Source organism: Pholcus phalangioides, unplaced genomic scaffold (assembly GCF_987345545.1).
Source record: "Pholcus phalangioides strain wild (caught in Gottingen) unplaced genomic scaffold, Ppha-v1.0 ptg000018l_1, whole genome shotgun sequence".
In the NCBI taxonomy this organism is placed as follows: Eukaryota; Metazoa; Arthropoda; class Arachnida; order Araneae; family Pholcidae; genus Pholcus; species Pholcus phalangioides.
Genome location: NW_028301611.1, coordinates 897,557 through 923,307, shown reverse-complemented (window position 1 = coordinate 923,307; position 25,751 = coordinate 897,557). Strand labels below are relative to the sequence as shown.

The 25,751-nt window shown below is 37.0% G+C and overlaps 1 protein-coding gene across 1 annotated transcript in view; it reads left to right on the top strand.

Moving 5' to 3' along the window:
* Nucleotides 1-25,751, top strand: part of LOC149071501 (uncharacterized) — a 47,363-nt gene that overhangs the window by 16,000 nt on the left and 5,612 nt on the right. Inside the window, exons 2-5 of the mRNA XM_089247952.1 lie at nt 13,245-13,322; nt 16,472-16,564; nt 18,909-19,650; nt 22,250-22,489. Of these exons, the coding sequence (XP_089104078.1) occupies nt 13,252-13,322; nt 16,472-16,564; nt 18,909-19,650; nt 22,250-22,489 (1,146 nt within the window). The 5' untranslated portion in view covers nt 13,245-13,251. The remainder of the gene's footprint in view (nt 1-13,244; nt 13,323-16,471; nt 16,565-18,908; nt 19,651-22,249; nt 22,490-25,751) is intronic.

Below are 25,751 nucleotides of genomic sequence, written 5' to 3'. Positions count from 1 at the left end.
TTCGCTGGAATGTAACCGATACGCTAATTGGTTGATAGGATTATTGGTTGTTTTTTTTCCCAAGTTTTGTAGATATTTTATTAAACTTGAAAAATGCAACCAATAAGATTGTTGGTTGGTTATTGGTTCCTTTTGTCAAGTTTTATAAAATAACCTTTATCAAACTTCTATAGTGTAATTCCGGATCGACTTGCCGCCTGGCAGTCGAGTGGTTAGGGAACTAGTCTCTGACTGAGCAGGTCTGGGTTCGAATCCCGGTTCGGGCATGGATGTCTACTGACACTAACAAATTCCCTCGACAGATCGTAAAGATCTCTTGGGAATATGTGATAATCACATTAAAAAAAAATATATATGTATCGATGAAATCTCAATACAGCGATATCCTGTACTACGATAGAGCGATATTTAAAAAAAGTTATAGCAAAACTAGAAATATTTGAAGAATTTTGAATCCGCGTCGGGATTCCAATATGGCGTATTTACCATTGGAGTGTATTACGCTTCGATATGCACACGCTATATACTTTTTTTACAATTTATGGAAGCCATTTCAGGATAGTCCAAGCTTAGTAGAGTGAGGTCTTTGATCTTTGTCTACTATTTATTTTATTTTTCCTTCCTATTCAATCTTCCTTTCACCCCTTTTCTAACTTTTTTGGTGGAGTAGCTGAAAACCAGTTTTAGGTCTCGCTGTGCACGGGTTCGGCCCTCTTATTTTCTCAATCCAGTTTGGGTGTTTGTGCGCAGTTTGTTTGTTACCCCCCCCCCCTCCATATCTAACAATCATGTAACAAACCAACCCTGTTCTTGTTTAGCCGTCGTCGTTATTGTGTGTGTGTATTATTATTGCCATTATTATTTTTTATTACTGTATTATAATCGCACTCTCTCCCTCGTAGCGTTACGTGACACGCGTCTGTGGTTGAGGTCAAATAAAAATGGAAAATAGGCGCCATTTTGTGGTTTTTCGCTTCTGTTCCCCTCAGTCTTCCGTTTCCTTGATAAATGCGTTTATTATATAAAATATTTGGTACATTAAAACTTAAATATCATGACACCTCGGGTATAAAGCGAATAAGCGGCGGACCCAGTCGATTCTCGGAATATTACTGAGCCTCGTTTTTAACGCCAATGTCTTGAAAGTGGACCTTATATATGTATACTCAAGTTTTTGTATGACATGATTTCTCCATGGATCGTGGCCCATAACTCTGAATCAATGCATTAATGGTCTGAGCTTTCATAGAGATTTTCTGAAAAGTTTCGAAATTTAACTTTTATGCAGATACCCTGTCGTGTGAGTTAGGGTGTGAACACAGTGCATCCGTATTTCAGATTTCGGAAACCCGCGTCTCGTCTTTTTATAGTTAACAAATAAACTATCTCGGATGTTACAGAAAATAATAATGTTCTAGGGTTTCTGAAAAAAAGACATCGCAACTTTGATTACCTTAGAAAAACTTTTAATAAAAAAGTTTCTGTTATATGTTCGTCAGCATAGGCGTATGAAGAATTTTCTCAAGGGGGGGGGGGGTGGGTGTTTTCGTTTTTTCCTGCAAAATACCACTATAATCTTGACTCGGGGGAGGGGTTAGCCCCTCTTTTTGATTACTCCAAATGTTCGTCAGACGGAAGGCCTCTGCACTGTTTGCCATAAACGTTATTCAGACTACCTAGCAAGTTTGTCACATTTTTAACCATAGCATCTTATTCCGTTTCTTATTTTGGCGTAGAATCTTCCTGATTGGCTCACAAATACCGCACAGTGATTGGCTGTGGGGCATAGAAATCGCCAATTCGGAGCCCGATCATTTCTTTTCCTCACAACGATGATACTGGTATGAGCAGGGAATTTTTTTCCCCTGAATATTTCTGAGGGAAAATGGACTACTTACCGACGTCACAAGCAGACTGCGGAGGCCTATCTCTAGGAGGTGCTGGTCAGACACAGCTAAAAATTTTCATCACAATCTATAACGATCTTGGTTGAATATTTCATCTAGAGATGGCACTGTGCTAGTCCAAACCAGATATATTAAGTCAGTTGTCTGCATTGTCAAATTTCTTCAGGAATTGACATCTTGATTGAGAAAGGTAGAGATCCTCGAGTGTTTGTGCTTTCACCGGATACATGAACCTGCGTGCGTCTGAGGGTCAATGAAAGTCCGTTAACTGTACCGCCATCTATCGTGGAAATCAATAATTGCATAATTTCGTCAGACCAGATAGTTTTAAATAAATAAAATAAAATTTTATTAGGGGCTGTCCAACAAACGTGCAAAGAATTCGTTATCATTCGCTGGTTTTTAAGACATTCGATTTAAAAGTTGGGAGTGCCCCTTTTCTGTAAACCCTGTACATATGTATCTATTTCAAGATTATATAACACTAGCTATAATTCCCAGCGTTGCCCGGGTTTTCTTCAGTAAGGCTTTTTGGATCACGCATCACGTGATATCTCCCTCTTTCTTTGAGGGACATACAAATCGTGTTCAAGTTAACCAATACGGCGACTTCCTGCGCCAATCATGAAAGAAACAAATCTAAATTTAAAGAAACGTACAAATGAATATTTCCCCCCCCCTTTTTTGAGGGGCGCTAGGTATTTCGATCTCCCAACTCAATATCTAAGCCAACTCAATATCACAAAAATCGAGAATTCAATACAATTTTTAAAATTATTGATGTGACAGGAAACCCCCACTAAAAATGTCCGCATTTATACAGTAAAATCGGTAATTTTAACACTGATTTCTATGGGGATCATCCTTTGCCTGACCCTCAAAGTGATGCTGATGATGATTCTGACGACTATTGAAAAAGTGACAAACCATTGTAAAGGCATATAGACGTCTGAAACGTATTGCTAGGGAACCACGGTAACCAAAGGAAACGTTCGGAAAGTGATTGTTGAGGCCCAAAAACCATTGTTGCCCGACAGTTTTTTGCCCATTTGGGGCATTTGCCCTGCTCTGACGAAATTTTAAAGTAGCCTATCGTTCAAGTCGGGTCCCATTTGGTATATATGCAAAATTTGGTGACGATCGATCTAAAATTGTAGATTTGTATAGAGAACACACACACACACACAGACATACAGAAAATCAATTTTATATATATAGATACATACTGACCACTTTTAATATATAATGTATCATATTGAGTGATAAATACAGTCGGATTCCGTTTTAACGAACTCCGAGAGACCGGAGAAATCACTTCGTTTCGTTATAAAGGAATTCCTGATTTTGCATTGTTCGTATGTAAACTTCTCTGGGGATTAGAAAACTGCTCGTTAAAACGAGATTTTCGCTATAACGGAATTCGACTGTGTGTGTTAGTAATTTATACAGCATAGAACGTACGTTACTTTAGTTTGACTTTTACTTTATTATAAGTACAAACAAAATCACTACACTAGTATTTAATACATACTACGCGTCAATTGAACCTCTATTCAGCGAAAACCTATCTTTAACGGAAAAAAATCTTGGACCCTTGATATTCCATTGAAGACAGCGTTTACGGTATAAGTTATATACACTACCACCTCTTAAAGATTTCCCCATCTTTTCTGAAGCACCCTGTATTGATATAAGGCCAGGGTGCATATACTGTACTCACATGGCGTATGACATTTTACTGACGAACCGTTGATCCTAGATGCGCACTTCCAATTAGAAAAAAATGTTCAAATAACGTGTAGTACTCACTACTCAGATATGTCATTCATGTTGCAAGGGAGTACTAGAGTCAATAAAATAAAAATGTCAACTTTTTATATGGACACCTTGTGCCGAAGAACCCAATTAGAAAGTTGTCCTCTGTCTTCTGATGCTAACAATAAAAATTCCACGTTTCTAAGTGCAATATTACTGAGATATTCGGGGGGGGGGGGAGAATTCGAAAAACAGAGGAAAGTTGGGGGAAGAATAGCATAAGTGCGGTTAAATCGTTTTACCTTATTAATTTGTGTCTATTTACGTTTTGTAAGTGGAAATATCTAAAAAATATTCTTCGTGTAATTGAAAATTCTAATTTAGCAATCATGTTTTGAAAATTTCAGGCTCCAATACCGATTTTCTAGTCGCCGTGGCGACTTGGTGCCTGGGCTTTGTCAAGCCTTGGGTAACAATTAAAATTTTTCATAATGCGGATTGCAGGATGACACTCACAAAATAGTGAAATTTGCATGTGCGGACTATATGCAAAAAAATTACGGTACACATCCAGGGAAGGACAAATCAATATTTTACAAGCTGTTGGATAGGCGATTAAACAAAATCCAGAAAAACAATCACTAACCCGTGTCAACTAAACTGATATTAGGTTCGCAGTTTCAAATTTCTGCAGATTCCAATAGAGATAATCGAGACGAGCATTTTTTGATATGCAACACGGTGGGCTCATAAAAGAAATCGCAATTGGGTAATGCAGATTCGGTAGACTATGACAATATATTAAGAGCCCCCAATGTTACGTATGAAAATGCTTATCTCGATGATCTCTATCGGAATCTGCAGAACTGATTCTGCACACCCTGTAGTTATTCCATTAAAAATTTTAATTTTTCATTGAATCATAATTTTCTAACTTGTTTATTGATTTTGTGGACAAAACTGAACGGGGAAAAAAAACAAGAAAAATTGAATTTTTCAGAAATATATAAATGCTGTAAGTTAAGGAAGCGTTCCTCAACTCTATGGTCTGCGAAAATTGTGCTGGTGGCCCTCGAACTTCCAATTATATACATCACTACAAGTAGGTTCAAACAGGGTCGCAACTAGGAACGAAAATTTACTGTATCGACCTGGGCGAGACCATTTCGGTGCACGTCGTAATTTCGAAAAAAACAGTAAAATCAGCGCCCTTTCTGTTCTAGCGTCCGGGACACCAGACACCCCCCCCCTCCGTGTCACACCCTAATGTGGCCCTGGGTAGAAACAAATTACACCTGAAAATCGACTGTGGTTATCATTTTTGATATCGTTGATGGTTCTGGTTTTGATTTTCTTTCAGTATTTGACCCAGGGCTTACAATCTTGCTAAAACTGTGTTTCGAAAGAAATAATGTTTCAGGAATCACTAAAAAAAAAAAATTTTTTTTTTTAAAGGTGTCTGAAAAATATGCGATGGTTTCTTTCTAATGAATGAGATGGCCAAAACGAGTTCTGAATTATCGGCGGTGCTCTACGCGGATATCTACATATTTCGATGGTCGCTGAGTAAGTCATCAAGTGAATATCAGCTCACCCGCGTAAAACGGAAATTGAGGTGGAAAAAAAATATGGCGGATGATGATCGGAGAGAAGAATAATAATAATATCATGAAGCGAGGGGGACATATTAAAAGCTATTTCTTATCTCCATCACCTACCGAAAATAATAATGAAAAAAAAAAATCTTTAGTTTTTTTTTTAATAATCTCGAGTCATGCTAATATGTCGTTCGTCGTCGCCATTAAAACTGGCCCCGGAACCCCGCGGCTTAATGTACGTGTAGTTTTCTTGTGTGTGTGAAGTGAAGAGAAAAAGGAAGACGTGGTGGGGGGGGAGGGGGTCCAGCAGCGGTGGCGGATCCAAATGGAAGATCTGCAGGCGTTGCCTTCAGCTGCTGCTTCTCTCTCTCTCTGCAGCCTTTTACTATTACATTCGTTTGTGAGCCGCCCGCACGACCCCCCCCCCCCCCACACCGTACCTTCAGAGCAAGCTTTCCCTATACGCCATTTTGTGTCTCTTACCCTCGCACTCCTTCCCCCGATAGATTCGTTTGAAATAAATTGTCTGGCTGGGAGAGCTCTTGTGTGTGTGCTGTCTTTTGAGGAGAAGGCGGGCGGTGTGGCGCGCGCGCGCGGACGCGTGTATAGCGCTCGCACACACACACACATTGCTGCGATAAGATGTGCCCCGTGTGATACGACGATCGATATAAGGTGTTGGTTGTGCGGGGGGGGGGGTGCTTTGAGAAAAGCATGTAGAGGAAGAATTAGGTATTAAGCTGCATGTTGTGTGTGTATGTATGAGTATGAGAAGTGAGGGTGGTGGTTAGGTCAAGTGTGCGGGTGCGGGGCGAGGAATTAGTTTTGCTTTTTTTTTTGGAAGTGAGAAGACGTCGTGACTGGGGGAGGAGATCGATAGAATTCTGTTGCTGTGGGTTCCCCGGGTTTGGGGGGGGGGGGTGGCGATGGCGGTGGTTTTTGGGAAATTCTATATACTTTGTGCTTCTGAATTTTATTGAAATTTGACCTTATACATGTTCGTGTTGTGTGGCGATACGTTTCGCAGCTTCTACTGAAATCAGTAATTTTTTCCCTTGGGAAATTTGGATGGAGTTCGATTTTTGAATCGTGATTGAATGTGCTCTTTCGAATTCAATATCTTATACATGTATTTTTTGAGTATTTAAATGGCTAAGAGACATACGTGTACGTGCGTGGTTTCCAGATAAAATTATCTTGAGGTTTTTCGCGTTTTTTTTTTTTGTCGTGGTTATGCAGTCGTATGAAATTTTTCGGTCGAACCCCTATTTGATGAGTCGGATCGAGGAAAATCGTTAAATCTGAGCAGGGATGATTGCAGGTATGTGCGCAGAGATTTTTTTGGGGGGGGGGGAATCGAATTCGAGTTCTGTTGTATTAAAAACGTGTGAATTGAAAATTCTAATGAAATTTCTTTGCTGGATCGACAAGTCCTCCTTTTATTTCAGTTAGCCGTAAAACGGTTTTTGGCAAGTCACGGCCGCTCGAGGAAAATATAAAAGAACATTAAATTTGAAAAAAAAATTACAAATATTTTTGAATAATAAAAATAAATCATTAACTTCGATGAGTAAATAAAAAATGGGCCTACGGGGTTCCGTTATACATACTATATGCCAGAAGGGACATTAAGAATCATATCATAAGTATTCTTTATGGGCATTGTATAATATGTATTTATATTGTTTTTAATTGCTTTTTTATTTGGGTTGCTGTATTTTTGATATAATGACATCCATATCTGTTATGGGCATCTTTTTCTCAGCCACCTCGTTGGGCATTTTGCCTGTTGCGGCGTTGTATTTGGGCTCCGCGAGTCAAAAAAGGTTGAGAACCTCTTCTATAGGCTATTACACACCTTGCTAAAGAGTTCGGTGGGTGTAGTTACCAATTGGCCTGTGGGCTATATGTTGAAGACCCCTGCTGTATACCTATATGCCTGCTCTATTCTTTTTACATAGCTGAACGCCAGTGAACTTTGATAAAATTCTCGTACCCCCAGTCAACTTGAAATTACATACTCGCATGATGGTATTTTTCCATCCTGGTTAAGAATCAGTGCTTTGTATTAAAAGAAGAGCACTTCCTCTGTATAGAAATTCGACGTATGCTCGAACTCAAATTATCATCATGGTAATCCTTGGATGCAATTTCAGTGTTGCATTTGATCATGCAGTCGATCAGTACTTTGTGAGTACAAAATTCGATATTGAGTTCGGTATGAATCGGACTTCTCATGATCAACAGGCTGAAGGCGCTCGCCTCTCCATAAGAATAAATCTGAATTAGTTTCAGACGCTATGTTGCATCTTGAAACTTGCATCATGGTCAGCTTAAAGCAGAGACTTATAGGTTTGAGAGAGAGAGGTAGATATATATATATACACACACACACACATATGTTTAGTTTAGGCGTTTTTCAAAAAATCGCCGTGAAAAGTCGTTGTAAGCGGGATAATACTTTAATTGGAAAATCTCGATGTGTATTTGTAAGAGTTCACAAAATCAAATTTTACTAAGCGAGAAAACGTTATAGGGAGGGGGGGGGGGAACGTTATGAGCTGCATCCAGTATATCCAACCGGGCTTAGGATTCATCTTTAAAAAAAAAAAAACTGTCAGAGAAAGGATTTTTTTTAGAATCATAAAATGGCTGTTCTAATAATCTCTCTGACGTAGGCTATCTTTGATAATCATTTAGAATAAACGTAATGTAAGTTACGGTCTAATTAATTAGCATTCGTATGCTTCAATTCTCTGGGTATAAAAATAATCAAATTATTGCGTATTCGAATGTCTTTACGTTGGTCGCTTGAACAGAAGCAGCTGGAGACAAAATTTTCACCGAGACATTTTTTGGCGCCCTTCCCCTTCCAACAAATCGTCTTTGGATCTTACGAATTTTTATTTTAAATATTGTTCGTCCCCTGGGTACTGTTCAAAAATATAGGCATGCACTATACAAAAGGATATTATTTTATTCTCTATCGGTTATTGTTTGGCAGTTATTATTTTCCCTTCTGATAGTTCCCGGCCGCACGGGCTTATAGCCACTTTTGGGAAACATATTTAAAAGAAACAAATACAGGGCTGTCTTAACGTGCTCTGGGGCTCGGTACAAGCCCCGAGTTGCAATTAAAAAAAGCGGAGGGAATTTGGCATTCCAAAAAACATACTCGATCACAGAAATACTGCAATATACGTGTAAAAAAATATGAACATATGGAACAAAAAGTGGCAATTTAGAACTAATTAAGAATCAAAAAATAATAACAATTTAAAATTCATAAAATAGAGAATAAAATAAATTGAAGTCTTCAACTACTTGGGAAATCTCTGTTTGACTCAGACGCCTGGTTGTTCAGCCAATGATTCTCAATGTGTGCGTCGCCAACCATTGCCGGAGTGTCGCGGTGAGTTCTCGATATTAATACGAGTCGGTTCAGTGCTTTGAAGACTATTGTTCTTTTTCTTTGTTAGACTAAATAATGGGGCGCTGCGGATAGGCATTTACTTGAGCACGGGAGCCGCTACTGACAAAAGTTTAAGAACCACTGCGTTAAGCCGCCACCAAACAAATGAATTAATGAACCAAGTTCATGAACATTAACAATATTTCGACTTCAATTTTTTGCGAGAAAGTAAGCATTAATTTTTATTTTATATAGGAGCCTTAAAAACTTCTGAAGCCAATTAAACGGTTTTTTCCCCCTTTCATATAATCCCTGTTTGGAGTTGATAGCTTTTCAGCGAAGGGGGATAAAAATGTTATTCAAATTTTCACATTATTATTTCAAAGCATCAGATGCCGAATATACAGCTGTATCAAGAAAGAACATGCCTCAAGCTTCTCAACTCCGATTTCATTCCCTGACATTCCTTTGTATAAAGTATTTTGAATGAAAGTTAAATCTCAATTTTTTTAGGCTCCCTAATACGAATATGACGACCCTCAAATCTTCAAAAAGAGTGTATTTGAACTTTAAAATTGTATTATTTTCAAGGTCATCTTTTTTCTCTCCCTTGGGATGTGTAGTATGTATAGGGGGGGGGGGGGGAGAGAAAAATCAAAGCGCAAACAGCTGCCGATGAAGCACTTGTGCCCCTCCGAACTTAAATCCTATGATATACCTTCTCCTCTCCCACAGCGAGAAAATGGTCACCGACTGGAAGTTCTTTTATTTTCCTACATCTCTTTGCTCGTTTATATGGCCTTTGTTCGGTTGCGTTTGACGCAGTGAGGAGTATTAATAAAAAAAAGGACCAGGGAAAGATGTAGCAAAGAATTGGCGACAGGAAGTGATGGCAAAGAGAGGAGGGATGCGGTCCAAACCGGCAGTGGCAATCCACTTTGATTGGCCGAAATTTCGCGAGATACCGCCCTTTCGTTGTGGAAAATATCTGTCATTTTATTTTTATTTCCATTCATTTCAATTTAACGTGTTTAAGTTCCAAGTCGGCTTGGTCTGCGGTGAGATTGATGTATCAATATAGGATTTTTCTTTCATTTCAAAAGAACAGATTCATCCCTTTAAGTCCATCTAACCAATAAGGAATGTAAAAAAAAAAAAGTGTTTGCGAAGAAAGCTGCTCTTGAAAAAACTTGTGCTTGTTGAATATTATACTTTAGTCCTCACACAAAACTTGTTTCATCCATTACACTATGTCTTATACAGTCGGCCCCCCGGTATTCGGAGTTTTTTTCTTTCCTTTATTGGACAAATTTTTTTTGGTAACACTCAGCAATCGTCATTCACGTGTTTTGTTCACAAAATTTGAGTTATGCTTGATTAGGATGGCTCATTTTTCTAGTGCTGCTGATGATTAGAAAATATTTAAAACAAAGTGAAAACTTTTTGTTGTCAATATGTTCGATTTTTCTTGTATTCTTGGCGAAAGTAAGTCGATTGTTGCTTAGGCCCGCCATTACGGAATCGACGAATCTACGGTGAGATACATCAAGAAAAAGGTATCTGAAATTCGAGTAACAGTGGAAGGCCTACGCAATTCAAAAATCAGCAATATATTATTTTCATAACATAGATCCCTGTATGGTACGTTCTTCACATGTGGAAAAAATTGGTAGGGGAAGCCTTAACACACACATACTCCAACATAATGAGACAAAGACGAAACGTCAAACATAAATCACGATGTTCTTTCAGAAAACACCGCCAACTATTACAAAAAAACAACCTATGGTGTCTGTTATTTGCGGATTTCCCGTATTCGCGGTCACTCCCGGAACTGTAACTTAAGCCCTGCGAATATAGGGGTGGGGAGGGGGGAAAACCGTATTCTGACATTTTTCAGGTATTGAAAAGGCAGCCATCCATTATATCCCATTAATTTTTCTGAGTTATATGGATTTTTTGTATTCTTAACTAGGTATTGCTGTTTCAGCTTTGTGTCTTCAGAAACCCTCATCAAATAAAGACATTAACAAGATTATGATGATATCAAAACATTACTTAGAAAATATTGATAAAAGTGTAGTGAGTTTGGTTATTGATCATAAGTACGGGATAGGAAATTTTCGGGTTTATGAAAGAGATGCGAAAAAATTTGCGATTTTAGATGAATGAATGTGACAATTCGATTTTTACCACTTTTCTGCCAAATCCTGATAATTTAAACTTTTCTAAGCAAGAATAGGTAGTAATTTTTCTGAACGCTTGAATTTTCTAGAATTTTAAACTAATTTTGAGTTTAAAATTTTCTTTTAATACTTGGGCTCCTAAATATGAAACAAATTGTGTTGTTAGTTTAGTTATATGTATAGTGTTTGTGAATGAACGCTAAATTTTTGATTTCAAAAAATATTTTTGTAGATGAATACAGAATTTTTTTTTTGCGAATGAATGCTAAATTGTTGATTTGAAAATTTTTTGCAAGTGAATGCAGATTTTTTAGCTTGAAAATTTTAATTTGTTAATTTTTGCAAATAAATGTAAAATTTCTGAATTCGAATTTTTTTTTCTGTTGCAAAATTTGGATATTTTATCTGTGAAATTTGCATACCTGTAGTCTCATAAGGTATTTTTTTTTTTAAACATAATCTCTCACATTTCCAAGAATCGTTGTCTTTTATTCACGGACGCAACTAGAATTTCTATCAGTCTATGAAAAAAATTTGGTAGTTTTATAACAATTTTTTTTACCTTATGCTTCTAATTAAAAATCACTTTTCCACTTTAGGGGTCATTCAAGTTTTACGTCAGCATCGATGTGGGGGGGGGGGGGGGTTCGGACTTACTGACTTTTGATGAGAAGGGGGGGGGGGTTGAATGATGCTTATGTCATCAACCACACCCTTTATAAAAATAATTCTTAATAGTATCTTTACTTAGTATGCCATAAACAATAAAAACCTTTCTTTAGATTGTGGGCACCTGAACTAATATTCCCCTCATTGATAATCCCTCTATAGAGCAACTTTAGTAATCTGGAAATGTCTGAGCCACTTAAGAGCTTTAGAATTGTGTCGTGGGCCACTTAAGTGCTCTAGGACTGTGTCGCGCGCTGCTTAAGTGCTCTAAAACTATGCTCGTCTCTTAAGGGGTCTCTAAATGTGCCACTGATCGCTTAAGTGTTCTGGAACTGTACTGCAGGTCACTCAAGTCTGTAAATGTGATCCGAGCCTACTTGAGTGATCTGAAAATGTGCTACGGGTGGCTGAAATGCTCTGGAATTGTGCCGCATGTCACTTAAGCAATCTGTAAATTTACCGCTTGGTTCATTTTTACAAAATTAGGTTTGATTTGGCTGGTTATCACATCAGATAACCCCAAAGGCCACATTCACTGAGCTCAATGGCTTATAAGGGTAGGTCGCAATGAATTTCTTAAAGAGAAATTTTGAGATCTTAGCCTTCAGATAGCATTTAAAAATATTTTTCGCATTAAAAAAAAAATTTTTGATCGCCTGGGAAGAGGGCAGGGGAGGGGCTCGTGCCTCCCACAGTGTGTACATCTCTGATCCCAATGTGCATTAGGGGGTAGAGGGAAAAGCTTGACAAAATTTTGCTAATGGGGGGGGGGGGGTTAACTTGCATATATGAAAAAAAAAAAAAAACCACATTAATTTGTTACATGTGCACATTGAAAGATATGCATGAGCTGAGAAGTTTTACACGATGTCAATGATCGAAGAAAATGTGAGTTGAAAAGGGAAATTCTCCATGTAACGGGATAATAACCTGTTATATGGAGTATAGGATATTAGCCTTTATATAGCCTTTTCGCTATCTTTCAATTTTTTCTTGGCTACTCAAGAAGGAACTTCATACAGTTCCAAAACGTACCTAGCTGTTGTTCTCTTGTTATTTCGGGTCTGCTGGCGTCATTTCCCTGAGTTGATCGGTTGGATTTTTGTTAAATTGTACAAATAAAGCAAACAAATTTCTACAATGTCTGACCTTTTATTAGCTTCGAAGCTCCTTATTTTAGCTTAGCTTTTTTTTTTAAAGCTCAGTGGAGATATTTATCCATATCCTATAATTTTCTTATTAATCATTGAAATTTGATTCCTTTGAGTATTTGAAAAAAGCCAAGCATTTAAATTTCTTATTATTGTTATAGTATATTATTCTGTAATTCAATCTGGAAAATTTCTTGAAATTGTCATAGACATTACTAATGTATGTGAGGGAAAATTGATTGAATCGTATTGATGAGAGTTATTTTTTTCCTTTTTGCCATTTTTTCATGATTGATGTTGAAAAGGAATGAGTTGACCTTTATCAAAAATGAATTTCATGTTCAAATATTCTTATTGAAATCTCAATTCCAATTTTTTCTCAGGTTCATCTATTTATCGTTGTAAACAAATTTTATATTTTATTTGAGTGTTCAACTTTGTGATCTTATCCTTGTTGCTAATCTGTATGCCATTATGCATATTTGCTTTATTGGTCTTTTTCTTTTTTTCTTATATTTTGAATTACCATACAAGCCATTATTCATGTTGTATTTCTCTCTTTTAAGGAGGAAGATGCCAAAAGAATGGAATGCACCTCCTGATTTTCATGTTGCTGGGCTGTATGCAGCGGCAACCCAGAATAGGTAAGTTTTGTGTCTAAGATGGAATTATTGTTTCACTCTCACATATGAAAACATCATATTTTACAGTGATTTAATTATTTAGATATATCAGTAATCCTTTACTGTGTCTCATCAAATTAGCCAGCATTATGTAAAAATCAAGGGACACCAGCCTTTTGAATATTAGAGCTCATTCTCAGCATGCTGGGAAAAGCAAGGTTTAATTAGGGTCATTGAACCTGATCCATCCAAAAGACTGATATCAATTAATAAAAAATACTAACTAAATAAGCGAATAAAAAATGAAATACTGTGTTCCCCCACATTAGCTGGCATGGCAGGAAATATTGAGGGAGGCCAGCATGCAGGGAAATTTGAGTCACAGATTCTGGAAAATACTTAATCACTTAACAACCAAGGACGTAGTATTGCACCCAAACGCCAGTGGGATAAATTCAAACAAGTCTATCTGTTTTCCTTTCTCTCTCTCCTCACCACCACGAACCTTTGTTACATGGATAGGTCCAAAGAGATAGTGTAGCTTGCTCAGTGCATGCGCTTTAGAATATTCATTGTTCCGTATCCTGATCCATAGCTGCTACTACCCCCCACCCAACTTTATTTTCTTACACGGCCGAATGTGTGCATGTATATTGACCACCACAACCCATCTGCTTCATTACACAATCAGTTATTCTACGGAACAGGTTGTGAGGAAAAGAAAGCGTTTCACTTTTTGTGATGATTTTCTCTCCCTCGTACTGTGAGTGACATAGAAATGTCACTTTAGAAGTTTCACTTCAAAAAACATAACTGTTTATTTTGGAGGGGTTCCGGTTTTCAGATATAACTCCCACGTGCATGTGTGCTGCTGTACATGACCTATATTTATATTACACACATTCCATTCAAGAGGGATTTGGGATTATGGTTCCATCAGAATTCTGTAAAAAATGAAAGTTACGTATAACATAATTGTTTATCTGTTTGTTACAAAATTCAGCATCAAGCACCTCTCGAAAAATCTTGACAGAGGAAAATAGGAAGCAATATAAGAGTCGTGTTACTTTTGTTGCGTTGGGTTAGCATGCTTGCTGCCAAGTGACTCTGTTGCATGGGATATTTCGTCACCAATATCCTTGTGTGAGGAGGTCCTTATTAAACCTTGCTTTTGCCAGCATGCAGTGAATGGACCAGATCCCAACATTCAAAAAGCTGGTGTCTCTTGTGTTTTGCAGTGTGTCATCTAGTATGGGGGAATTACAGTACTTGTTTTTCACTGTAGCAAACCAATTTTCCCAGGAATTTGATAACGATTAGGAAAAGTGTTTTTACTTATTGCTCTAATTTAATTATCAGCCCAATATGAAATACATGTACTTTATTCTGTATGTTTTTCTGCATGTTCAGAGAATGAAGACATATACAAATACAAAGAGTACAACAGGCGAAATGCCCAAGGAGGTGGCTGGAAAAACATGCCCATGAAGAATATGAATGTCAATTATATCATCATTTGATAATTTTTGTCTCACCCCTGTCATTTTCTGCACACGAAGGCTAATTAATTAGACTGGGACCTACAATTTATTGCAAATTCCGAACAGCAGCTTTTTTTTTATACTCTCCGAGAGGTTGGTGTGCTAACCTCTCTGTGTGGGACTGTTTCTGTTGAACCCCTGTGTCAGGAAAGTTGCTGACAAAGACAAATTGGGTGTGAACTTGCAACACCTTTAAACATCCTTTAGCACTTTAGGCGAGTATCTTATCAACATGGGCCACCGTGCCCGTCAATTATGTCAAAAGTCAGCAACCCAAAATAATAGCAATTATCACGAAAACATTAATAATTGTATAATAAAATATAATGCACTGCCCATGAAAAAAACCATGGTTGTCTTATTCTATGTATGGATTTCTCGATTTATCCCACTATGCTTATTCTACTTCTTTTTAAACGCGTCAACTATTTTAGAAATCACAAACCCTGGAGGTAAGCTATTCCATTTATTAATAACTCTATTAGAGGAAAAACTCCTTGCGACACCATAACCTGGAGTTGTCCCCCCCTTACCAACTGACACATAGTGCCCCCCTTGTTGAAGCAGTGGATTGACAATGCATTAAGATACTTTTTTTTTTCTTCAAACCGAGCACAACTCAGGTCTATCGCCATAGACCTAATAAGATACTGGTAGCCTCTTTGTTGATGCAGTGGATTGGCAATGCATTAATAACTTGTGGTCTGTCCTATCCATCCTGTTGAAAAGTTTAAACATATCTATCATATCCCCTCCCATCACCTGCTTTCTTCTAATGCAAACATGTTCAAAAAAATCAAGTCTCTCTCTTCATGGCACAAATCCTGTGAGCCAAGATCACATGTAGCTCTTCTCTACACCCCTTGACCAAGTCTACGTCCCTCTGTCCCTTTGTGGTCATGGGCAACCTCATGGCATACTGTAGTCCAGCACAAACTAAGTCCTGGAAAGGTGGAAGGATCTTTTTAGGAGAACAGGAAGAGATCTTTTTAAGAATGATTCCTAGCATTCTATTTGATTTTTTGATCACTATATGCTGTCTGTTTCGTATTAGAACATCATATTGTGCTGTGCATTTCTTAATTTTTTGCTTTGTCATTTAAATTATACACCCATGATCAAGGATTACAAAGTTTGCAAAACAAAAGGATCTTAAAAGCAAACAAACAAGTTTCAAATCTGCCAATTCAATCGATTCTTCAAGTCCAGATTATTAAGAATCATTCAGAATCTAAGACTCTAATTTCCTAGCATACTAGAGTATACGAGTATTCTTGGCATGTGCTGGTCTCTTCGATATTTCTCTGCATGCTGGCTAATGCGGAGGAATATGGTACATAAATATTTTATGGTAATATTTTAGGTAATGTTTTAAATTACATAAATAAAGCATTTGAAATAAAAAAAAAAGTTTCTGCAATGATTAGCCCGAAGATAAGTACTAAGGGTCTTGTTGCCATCATGACTAAGAAGTTTGTGTGGATGCTCGAAATTGCAGTTGATTTTAGAATGATTAGCTTAATGATATGAGTGATCATCAATCATTATGAAATTCCTGCATGTATGTTATTATTGTGAAATTTGTGTTTGTAGATTCTTGTGTAATCCATTTAATTTTTTAATCACCAGAAAAGCTGTATTCAGACCACTTATACCTCCAGAACAGTATGGCAGTCGATTCACTTCTATGGAATTTGAGGAAGCTGCTGATTTATCATTAAAGTGAGTAGAAGTCTGAGATAATAATATTATTAATCACCTAACTTGTATAACATATTTCAAATTTTTGCATAGTGAAGGTCCAAACTTGAGGTAGGATGCATGGAAATTCATATAATGATATCTAGAAAGAAACGAGGCTGACAATTCAAATTTATTGTGTTCAACCAACGGTTATTAGTTATCTCGTGCAGCTAACTGATATTAGCTAATTATATTGAATTGCTTTTGTGTGTAATAGTTGAACAATTACACATTTTGTGTGTTCAAAGATTTGTTTTGAGATCTGTTTTTCTTAGCTCTGTGGGGGAATATTTATGTACAGGGTGGGCAAAAAGTCCGTAAAAACTTTAAAAATTCATGAAAACCAGAAAAATAACCGAAATAAAAAATGGTTTGCAGGGTTAGCATTTCTAGGTCACAGGAATTTTTTTAAGAGGGGGAACCTAAAAAAACAGCCAATAGGTAGCGCTGATGTACATAAGTCAAAGAAAATATATGAAAATAACAAACAAAATGCCTTCAAATCATTTATTACAGCAGCAGTATGTGTTCCACATGACCATCACCACAGCGTATAATATATTGCAGGCGAGTCACAAATCCAGCAACGGCAGAGTGCAGCATGTCCGGATGTATATATGACACCTCTTGGCAGATTGCATCTTTCAGTTTCGACAGATTGGATGGACTGGATCGATACACCCAGGATATCGATGGGATTACTATCAAATTTGCAGATGATGTGAAGCTAATGGGGGTAATCGGGAATGAAAGCGATAGGGAGTTGCTCCAGACCAACTTAAACAGGATTGCAGCATGGGCAAATGAATGGAGCATGACGTTTAGCGTTGATAAGTGCATGGTCGCTCATTTTGGTTTGAACAACCCACGGTTCTCTTACGAGTTGAATGGTGTCACTATCTCGGATGCAACTAGGGTCACCGATTTGGGAATTCTCATTGACAAGCGACTTAGGTTTTCTGAACATTGTTCAGCGGTGGTCAAAAAAGCGAATAGCTTGGTCTCATTTTCAAAAAGGTCTCTTCGCGTTCTCCTAAAGTCATTCTTCTGCTTTTTCGAGGATTAGTTCGTGCTGGACTGGAGTATGCTGTAAGGTTTTGGAGACCATACCTACAGAGGGACATAGAATTGGTTGAAGGGGTGCAGAGAAAAGCTACGCGTGTCCTTGTTGGCACACAGGGCTTGAGTTATGAAGAGAGACTTCATTTTTTGAATATGTTTACATTGGATGAACATAGGTGTCGAGGAGATATGATCGAAGTGTTCAAAATTTTCAATGGGATGGATAGGATGGACCATGAACTTTTAGTACACCGCCAATCGACTGCTTTTACAAGGGGACACCAGTATCGATTGGTGAGGGACAATGCAAGGTTATGGTGTCGCAGGGAATTTTTCTCTAATAGGGTTGTTAATAAAGGGAATAGCTTACCCCCGGAGGTAGTAAATTGTAACACAATTGACACGTTTGAAAAGAAATACGATAAACATGTTGGGGTAAATCGAGAAGCTATCCATTCTTAGAATAAGACAACCATAAGTATTCTTTATGGGCATTGTATAATATTTTATCATGTGTATATATTGCTTATAATTTTTGTTAATTGCATTTTTAATTGGGTTGCTGTTTTTTTTTTTTTTTAAATATATGACATCCATATTTTTATGGGCATCTTTTTATCAGCCACCTCATTGGGCATTTTGCCTGTTGTGGCGTTGTATTTGTATTTCAAGTATCCCCATAACCAGAGGTATGCTGGTATCAAATCTGGAGACAGAGGAGGCCATGGGAACCTGCAACGCCTGCTAATGATTTTGTCTTCCCCGAACGTCTGTATCAGGAATGCCTTGACTGGAGTAGCAGTGTGACTAGTTGCCCCTTGCATAAATGTGACGGTAGAAAGTGCATCGCTTTCACGCAAGCAAAACGTTGCTGGATTTTTGACTCGCCTGTAACATGTTATCCCCTGTGGTTATGGTCATATGGAACACATACTGCTATAATAAACGATTTGGAAGCATTCCGTTCATTATTTGCACATTTTTTCTTTGACTTGTGTACATCAGCGCCACCCATCAGCTGTTTTTTATTTATTTATTTACCCAGTCTTAAAAAAATTCCTGTAACCTAGCGATGCAAACCCTGCAAACTGTTTTTTATTTCGGTTATTTTTCCTGTTTTCGTTCATTCTTAAAGTCTCTATGGGCTTTTTGCGCACCCTATGGATGATTATTCCTTTTTAGTATCTCAATTGAATAATCTTCATTTATTTATGTATGATTACTGATAACTATTTATACAATATTTATTTTTTCATGACAGGAAAGACAGGACGTTGCCATATGAGAGTCGTGAAAAACCCACATATTCCTCCTATGGCATCGATGAGACAATTGATCTTAGTACTAAATGGCGTGCACCACCGCTCAGTGAAAGAAAAGCTGGCAGCTCATCCAGATCAACCTTTGCTTCTTCAGCCCCAGTGCCTGAACCATCTGAGACCTCAACAAAGGAGAGAACGTCAGAAAATCGAAGCTGGAATCGAACGCTTAGCCATCATTTTCGATTACAGCCGCGGAAGCGTCCACGTCTTTCTGACCATCATGCACAAACTTCTGCACCTGATGTCATCGTGTTATCGGACGAAGATCGCCCAAGAATTAATGGCCATATCAACGGCTATGAAAGTGACTCCAAAGTGTCAGACAGTGAAGTGCTTGAAATGCCCCCTCTTCCTCCTGAGAAAATATGGGACCCAGAAGAATTGAAAGCAAAACGAAAACTGTTGAAAGAGATAAGGGATGAGCTTCGCAGTGAAGAAATGAAACTTGTGCTCCTTAAGAAGCTCCACCAGAGTCAGATGATTAAGGAAAACTTGTTCAATCCTTCTACTGCTGCTGCGGCAGCAGCCGCTGTTACGAATAAAATGGTTCCTACTTCGAATAGAGCTCTTCCCAATACTTCCTCTCAATCTTCTCTTTCAAGAAGTGGTTTGCTCACACCTACTACGAACAAGCTGTTGGGTCATCAGTTACCACACCAATCTCTCCTTGGATCTTCTCAGGTTTGTACTTGCTTTTTCCCCAACTATATTGATTTTAAAATGGCTATTATTGCTTCAAAAAAAATCTTTAGACGTTGTTTACCAGTATGCCTTTGGGCATCCATGATATTGCCTGTGAAGTTTAAAATTCTGAAAGCGGTTGAATTCGATAAACCGTTTTAGACCTCAAATTTTTAAAACTTAATTTTTCATTTTAGTTAAACTAAGTTTAATTTTAATTATGCATTGCAATTTAATAAAAAAATGTAACAAAAATTTGCATGCATCTTAACATTTCCATTAATTTCCTGTACATAGCGATGTTAGGCAGATGAAATTTTTTTCCAATCAAAATTCCAATATCTCTCTTTGTCCAAACAATTTATTTTTGTCTAATTATATATTGTATATTTACAACACTATAAAAATGTGATTCATCATACAGCATGAAGATGCAAACCAAGCATTCCACCCTGTTTTCTTAACCGAGCCTCTCAGTGGAACCCCTTTTCTTGAAAGTCTCTCAACTCTCCCTTGCTTTCTGCTTTTCTTTTCTCTCTTCTTTTGGGGATGACCCCACATTGCTCCCCCTCACTTTAGGTGACTTCTTGCCCCTTGGTCATATTTATCTGTGAGCAGCAATGATTTATTGTGCAGCATGTATGTTAATTTTAATAATACCTAGTTTTTTAATATCATAATGAATGAAAGCATCCTATTATTTATTATAATATATGTGGGGGACAGACTGGAGTTTCATTTCATTTTAACCTTTTAATGGCCAATGTTCTCAATTGGGAACATTGGTTTTTTTTAATTAGGAAAAAAATATTTTTCACGCATGTAAGGGGAAAAAAAATCAGGGTGAAATTTTTTTTTTCCCTCTGAAGGTATGATATTCCAGACTTCCCCCATATTACCCCGAGGTGGCAAGCCTAAAAAAATCTGGTCTGAAACTTTTTGAATGCCAATCTGGTGCAGGGGTTGGCAACCTTTTTTGACTGCTGGTCAAAATCAACCAAAATGTGTGCATGAATAAGACATTTTGGATATATACTTTATACACCTGAGTATAATACTACTTTATTTTCGGAACCCAAGGGGATCACTTGAAATTATGAAATGGGTCATAGGTTGCCGAGGCCTGGTCCATTCTCGACGTGTCGAGAAAAAAGAGGTTTAATAGGGATCACTGAATAAAATTCAAAAGGCTGATATCAATATAGGTTGAGAAAAAATAAATAAGCGAATCAAAATAAAATGATAATTTTTCACTGTCGCATACATATTTTGCCCAGATATTCAATAACAATAATGAAAATGGAACATGTACTTCTTGCTCTAATTTCATTATTGTTAATCTAATGCAGAACACGGATATTTCAATAGCTTTTTTTTTTGCCTGTTCAAAGATTAAAGAAATATGCTGTCGTTTTTGTGTTATGTTACCATGTTTTGCTGTGCAATTCATTGATTTTTCACTGCTTATCACAATTTTACACACACTATCAAGGAATTAAGAAATGCTTTGCAGTCTCTACTTATATATATATATATTAATTCCCAACTGGTGGTCAGTCAAAGTTGATTTTCTGGTTCCTAACTTTGGGACGAGAATGTGAGCTAATCTCCCTGTTAAAAAGTCTCGCTACAGAGAGAAACAGGCCTACAACATACTGATCTATCTTTATCTTCAATCATTACATTTCACTCATTATTCGAAAAATAGATGATAAATGGCAGCATTGCAGCAAGCATCACACAGAAACAAACATCATGTTAGGTTCACAACACACATACATACAGTCACATTCAATATGTACAAATTTGTTGAAAATTCCACAGAGGAATGAGGACGAGACGTATGGTAGTAGTCTCTACTTATATATCCCCATCTAACTTACCTAATCTATGATGATAAATATGCTTAGTATCCAACATTTTTGACAGATCAAGATTTGTGACTGCAAAAGCAAACTTAAAGCATGGCTTGTAAAACAAAGAATTCCAAACTGCAGGTTCAAATCAGTCAGTTCAACCAATTCTTATAGTGCAGGTATTTAAGAAGAATTATCCTGCATTTGCGACTCAAATTACCCGGCATGCTAGCTGGGGGGGGGGGGGGGGGGGGGGAGAGAGTAATTTAGAAAAAAATTTTTATTCATTTAAGCACTATCCATTTTTTTAGTCACTTAATTTTAAGGAAGAATAAAATATTTTTTTGTTTTTAATTTTAATGTTTCTATCGACGTGGCAAGTCCAGGAAACTCAGTAAAAGTTGTTTCATTTTGTAGAATCAATCAACCATGTAAAGCAAGAGACACCTCTACAGCAGTGCTTTTCAATTTGGTGTCCCTCAATTGAACAGTCTCACAATTCCAATCTTTAATACTTTTATCTTTTCACAATCTTAAAATTTCTGGAATCACACATGTATGAAATTGCTAGGCTGATTTCTTCTATTTGAATACAAGCAAATTTTTTTGGCTTATCCTTAATAAAGCCATTTAGACTGCTGAAAAGAATGTTGGTCCCCAAAATCTGTGAGTGCACGTACTGTAGATTTGTACAATTTTCAAGTCAATTTCTGTGTACATGAAATAAACATATGTTTTATTAGGTGTGCAACCAAGGCACTCATGGAGGTTCTTCATCACACATCGGGCCAAGAGGAATGAGTGGTGTATCGAATAACTCATCAATATCTTCGAATTTGATGCCTGGTATGATACGTACCAGTCACCTGGGAAGACCACCCATACCTCTAACTACCCCATCAAACCTACCACCAATTGGTGGTTACCCTTTGCAAAGCATGCAGTCATCGGTTCAGGGTAGCCAACATCAGATATCGAATCAAGTATGTATTTTCCCTCTTTTTTTCAGTATTAGGAAAATCATTATAAAGGTTCTTATGTATGAAATACAGTTGACCTCCAATTATCTGCACAGTTGAATACCTGGAGAATCTTCATGTGAAGTCTTTATAGACCAAAATTCTCTGCATAGCTTTTAATGTAGAATCATGATGTTTGTAAAGAAGTTTCACCAGAAAAGTATGTTTTTGTAAAATAAACATCACACTGGATATTATGTTGAGGTAGAAAATTAGGGATGGAACGAATAGTGATTTGGCTGAATAGCCGAATATCAATTTTCTTAAAATTCACCAAAATTATAAATAAAATTGCCATTTTTTATTGAAAATAAAAAATGGTAAGGTAAATATTTCAAAAACTAGAAAACCAAAAAATTTTTGTTGCCATGATACTGACAATCAAATTTAATAATGATATATTGTATTTTAATATTAGTGATACCTCAGTAACAAAACGAAGAACATTTGTTCCAGAATCACTTCATTAGCCGAGCGTGATTTCCCATAGGTTTCTATGGAAAATCATTTGATTCCTTCCAGCTTCTGCCAAAAATTTAAAGATAAGTTTTTTAAAACACTAAGGGATGCTATAAAAAAGACAAAAACCGATTGAAGGCTAAAATGAACAGCTTCAAAATTGTATAAATGAGAGTATACAGGAAGATGAGAGATGCTGATCTTTTTATTTTCCAGCATGTAACAGAACTAACACCAGCTTTAGTGTACTGAAGCTTGTGTTGACACACAACCCAATAGAATTCATAAGTGTCCCCATTCATTTGTGATTTGGTCAGCTTATTTTTTAGTCTGATACATGCAGATGGAGAAAATTATCTCCCAGATTGTTCAGCTTTATGCTAAGACTCTTGCACTGAAAGAACAGATGCTCTTAAAACATAGGCTACCTTTTTTTCTTTAAATGCATTTTCTATTTTGGCTGAACCTTTCATTTCATATGAAATGGTTCAAAGAATTTCAGAAAAAGAAGCATAGGTATATCTGAAAAAAAAAGATTCCGAGGTGGAGTTTACCGGGACCCTAGTGACAGTAATTCTGATAATTGGTGTGATAATTCAGCTCACAACACAGGTATTTTATGTTAGTACGTGCATACATGCCATCAAAATGTTCGTTGACTGAATCTATATTCATTAGCCAAAGCAGAAAAATCACTAAAAATCTTCGTTAGTTGGAAAATTCGTATGCGAAGGCGTTTGTTAGCCGAGATATCACTGAACTTACAGAATGGATATTTTTTTTCAACACTTGTTACAATTCTACATCTAATTAAGAAAATGTCAACCATTATTTATTCTCAAGTATTATAATGCATCGTAAAATTTAAGACTTATTTTTCCTCTCTAGATGTTCTTTGCCCCTCTTAGTAGCTCAATACGTTTCTTGTCTAGGTACATTTTTCAGTTAGCAAACTTGTGTAATTAATTCATTCTCACTTTCACATTATTGCTGTAGGATTCTATTTTCAGTTTTGTTTTCCTTATCCTAGAAATTCACCCTGACATAACCTCTTGCACGAAAAGGGATAGGTGTGCACCACACAATAAAATATAATCAGTAAATTGTTAATATTTATGTGAAAAATTCCAATTAATATAATTTTTTAAAATTAGTTTGTTGTGCTAAGATTTACATAGATATTTGGCCAAACCGAATATTCAGCAAAAGGGCTGAATACCAGCTGAATATTCGTCCCATCTCTAGTGAAAATGATTATCCATCTCTATTGCCACCACGTGGAAGACATTCGCTGAAGTTAAGAGAGGTGCTGTCTCTACTCAGCGATGGCACTTTACTGTGCATGTGTGAAGGGGAAAAAAAGATATTGTCTCCATAGTATAATGGTCAGTGCACTTGCCTGGTTTGCCAGAGGTCCTGGGTTTGATTTCCAGTAGAGACAATGGAACTTTTTCCCAAGTTCACCTCGGCATAATATCCAGAAAGTCTTGATTTGGAGGATGGGAAATGTTTGGATACCCTGCCATGAAGCTGGAGCTGTTTGGTCACGTGTTTACAAAAAATTAGCATGTGCACTACCATTTGCATAGAAAACACTATCTAGTGGTGAATGTCTGAACTGATTTTTGTTTTTTTATCCAATAAGTAGTTTCCAAAGCTTCATAACTTTTTTGATCAATAGTTACTGTTGCAGACAGCTCTGAATAAGTGAACTTTTTAATTACGTACACTTTAACTTTGTTACTTGAATTTCATTAATACAAGGATGCCTATAATTAAATTTGACTCGTTTAGAGCTAGGCAACAACTTTCAATGCAAAAAAAAATTGAGAGTGGGGGAAAAAAATTTGGTTCTGATTTCCACACTGCTGGAGGGCGTTTTCTTTACAAATGGCTGTGCACACATTAATTTCTTGCAAACATGTGACCAAACCTTTTTGGCAAGGTATCAACATCTCCAGCAGAAACATTTCCATTCCTTTATTAACGAGTTTGACGTTGAGTTTACAAGAGCTTGCTTTGGTGGTGACTCTTTCACTGAATCTGTGATTCTAGAAGAGTAAATAAAAACCTTTGCTTAATATAAAAAAATATGTCTATTCAAGTCAAACGTCGATCATAATGAAGCTGAGAGCTTGCATGTAAGTCTAATGCAATCACAATCCATCAATCAGAATGTTATATTAGACCGGTGGCTCCCTCACCCAATTCATGGTTCATCTGTGCCTCTCCAAAATAGTTTGGTAGATAATTTCCCACACAAAATAACCACCTCAAAGCATAAATAGGCACGCAAATCAATATCTCCAGCTCAGTGCAATGTCCCTTGGAGCCACGATGCGCAGTTTGAAGAAAAACTGCATTAGACTAACATGCATAGCTTCATTCTGATCATGACATTTGATTAGAACAGGCATATTTTTCGGCTTAGCAGCCAGGAGTTGAGATTTGGTAACAAACCCAAGTGGAATCCTTGGTCAGTGTGATAGTGGTTATATTTATCCGCTGAAGACTGTATTCATATAGTGTGTCAAAATGCATTTTGAATTTCATATTTTTCCTTGCACAGTGAAACCTCACTGCGACGATACCAGATATACCAATAAATCTTTCTACAACTATATTTTCAAATCTTGTTCGCAAATGCAATGTAATGATAATCCCAGCGTTGAGTATTTGACTTTTTCCTTGGTTTCTTTTTGAGAGCTGTCATTCCGTTCGAAAAGCCATGTAGGGACTTTTTAAAAGGCTTCGAAAACTCTCATTT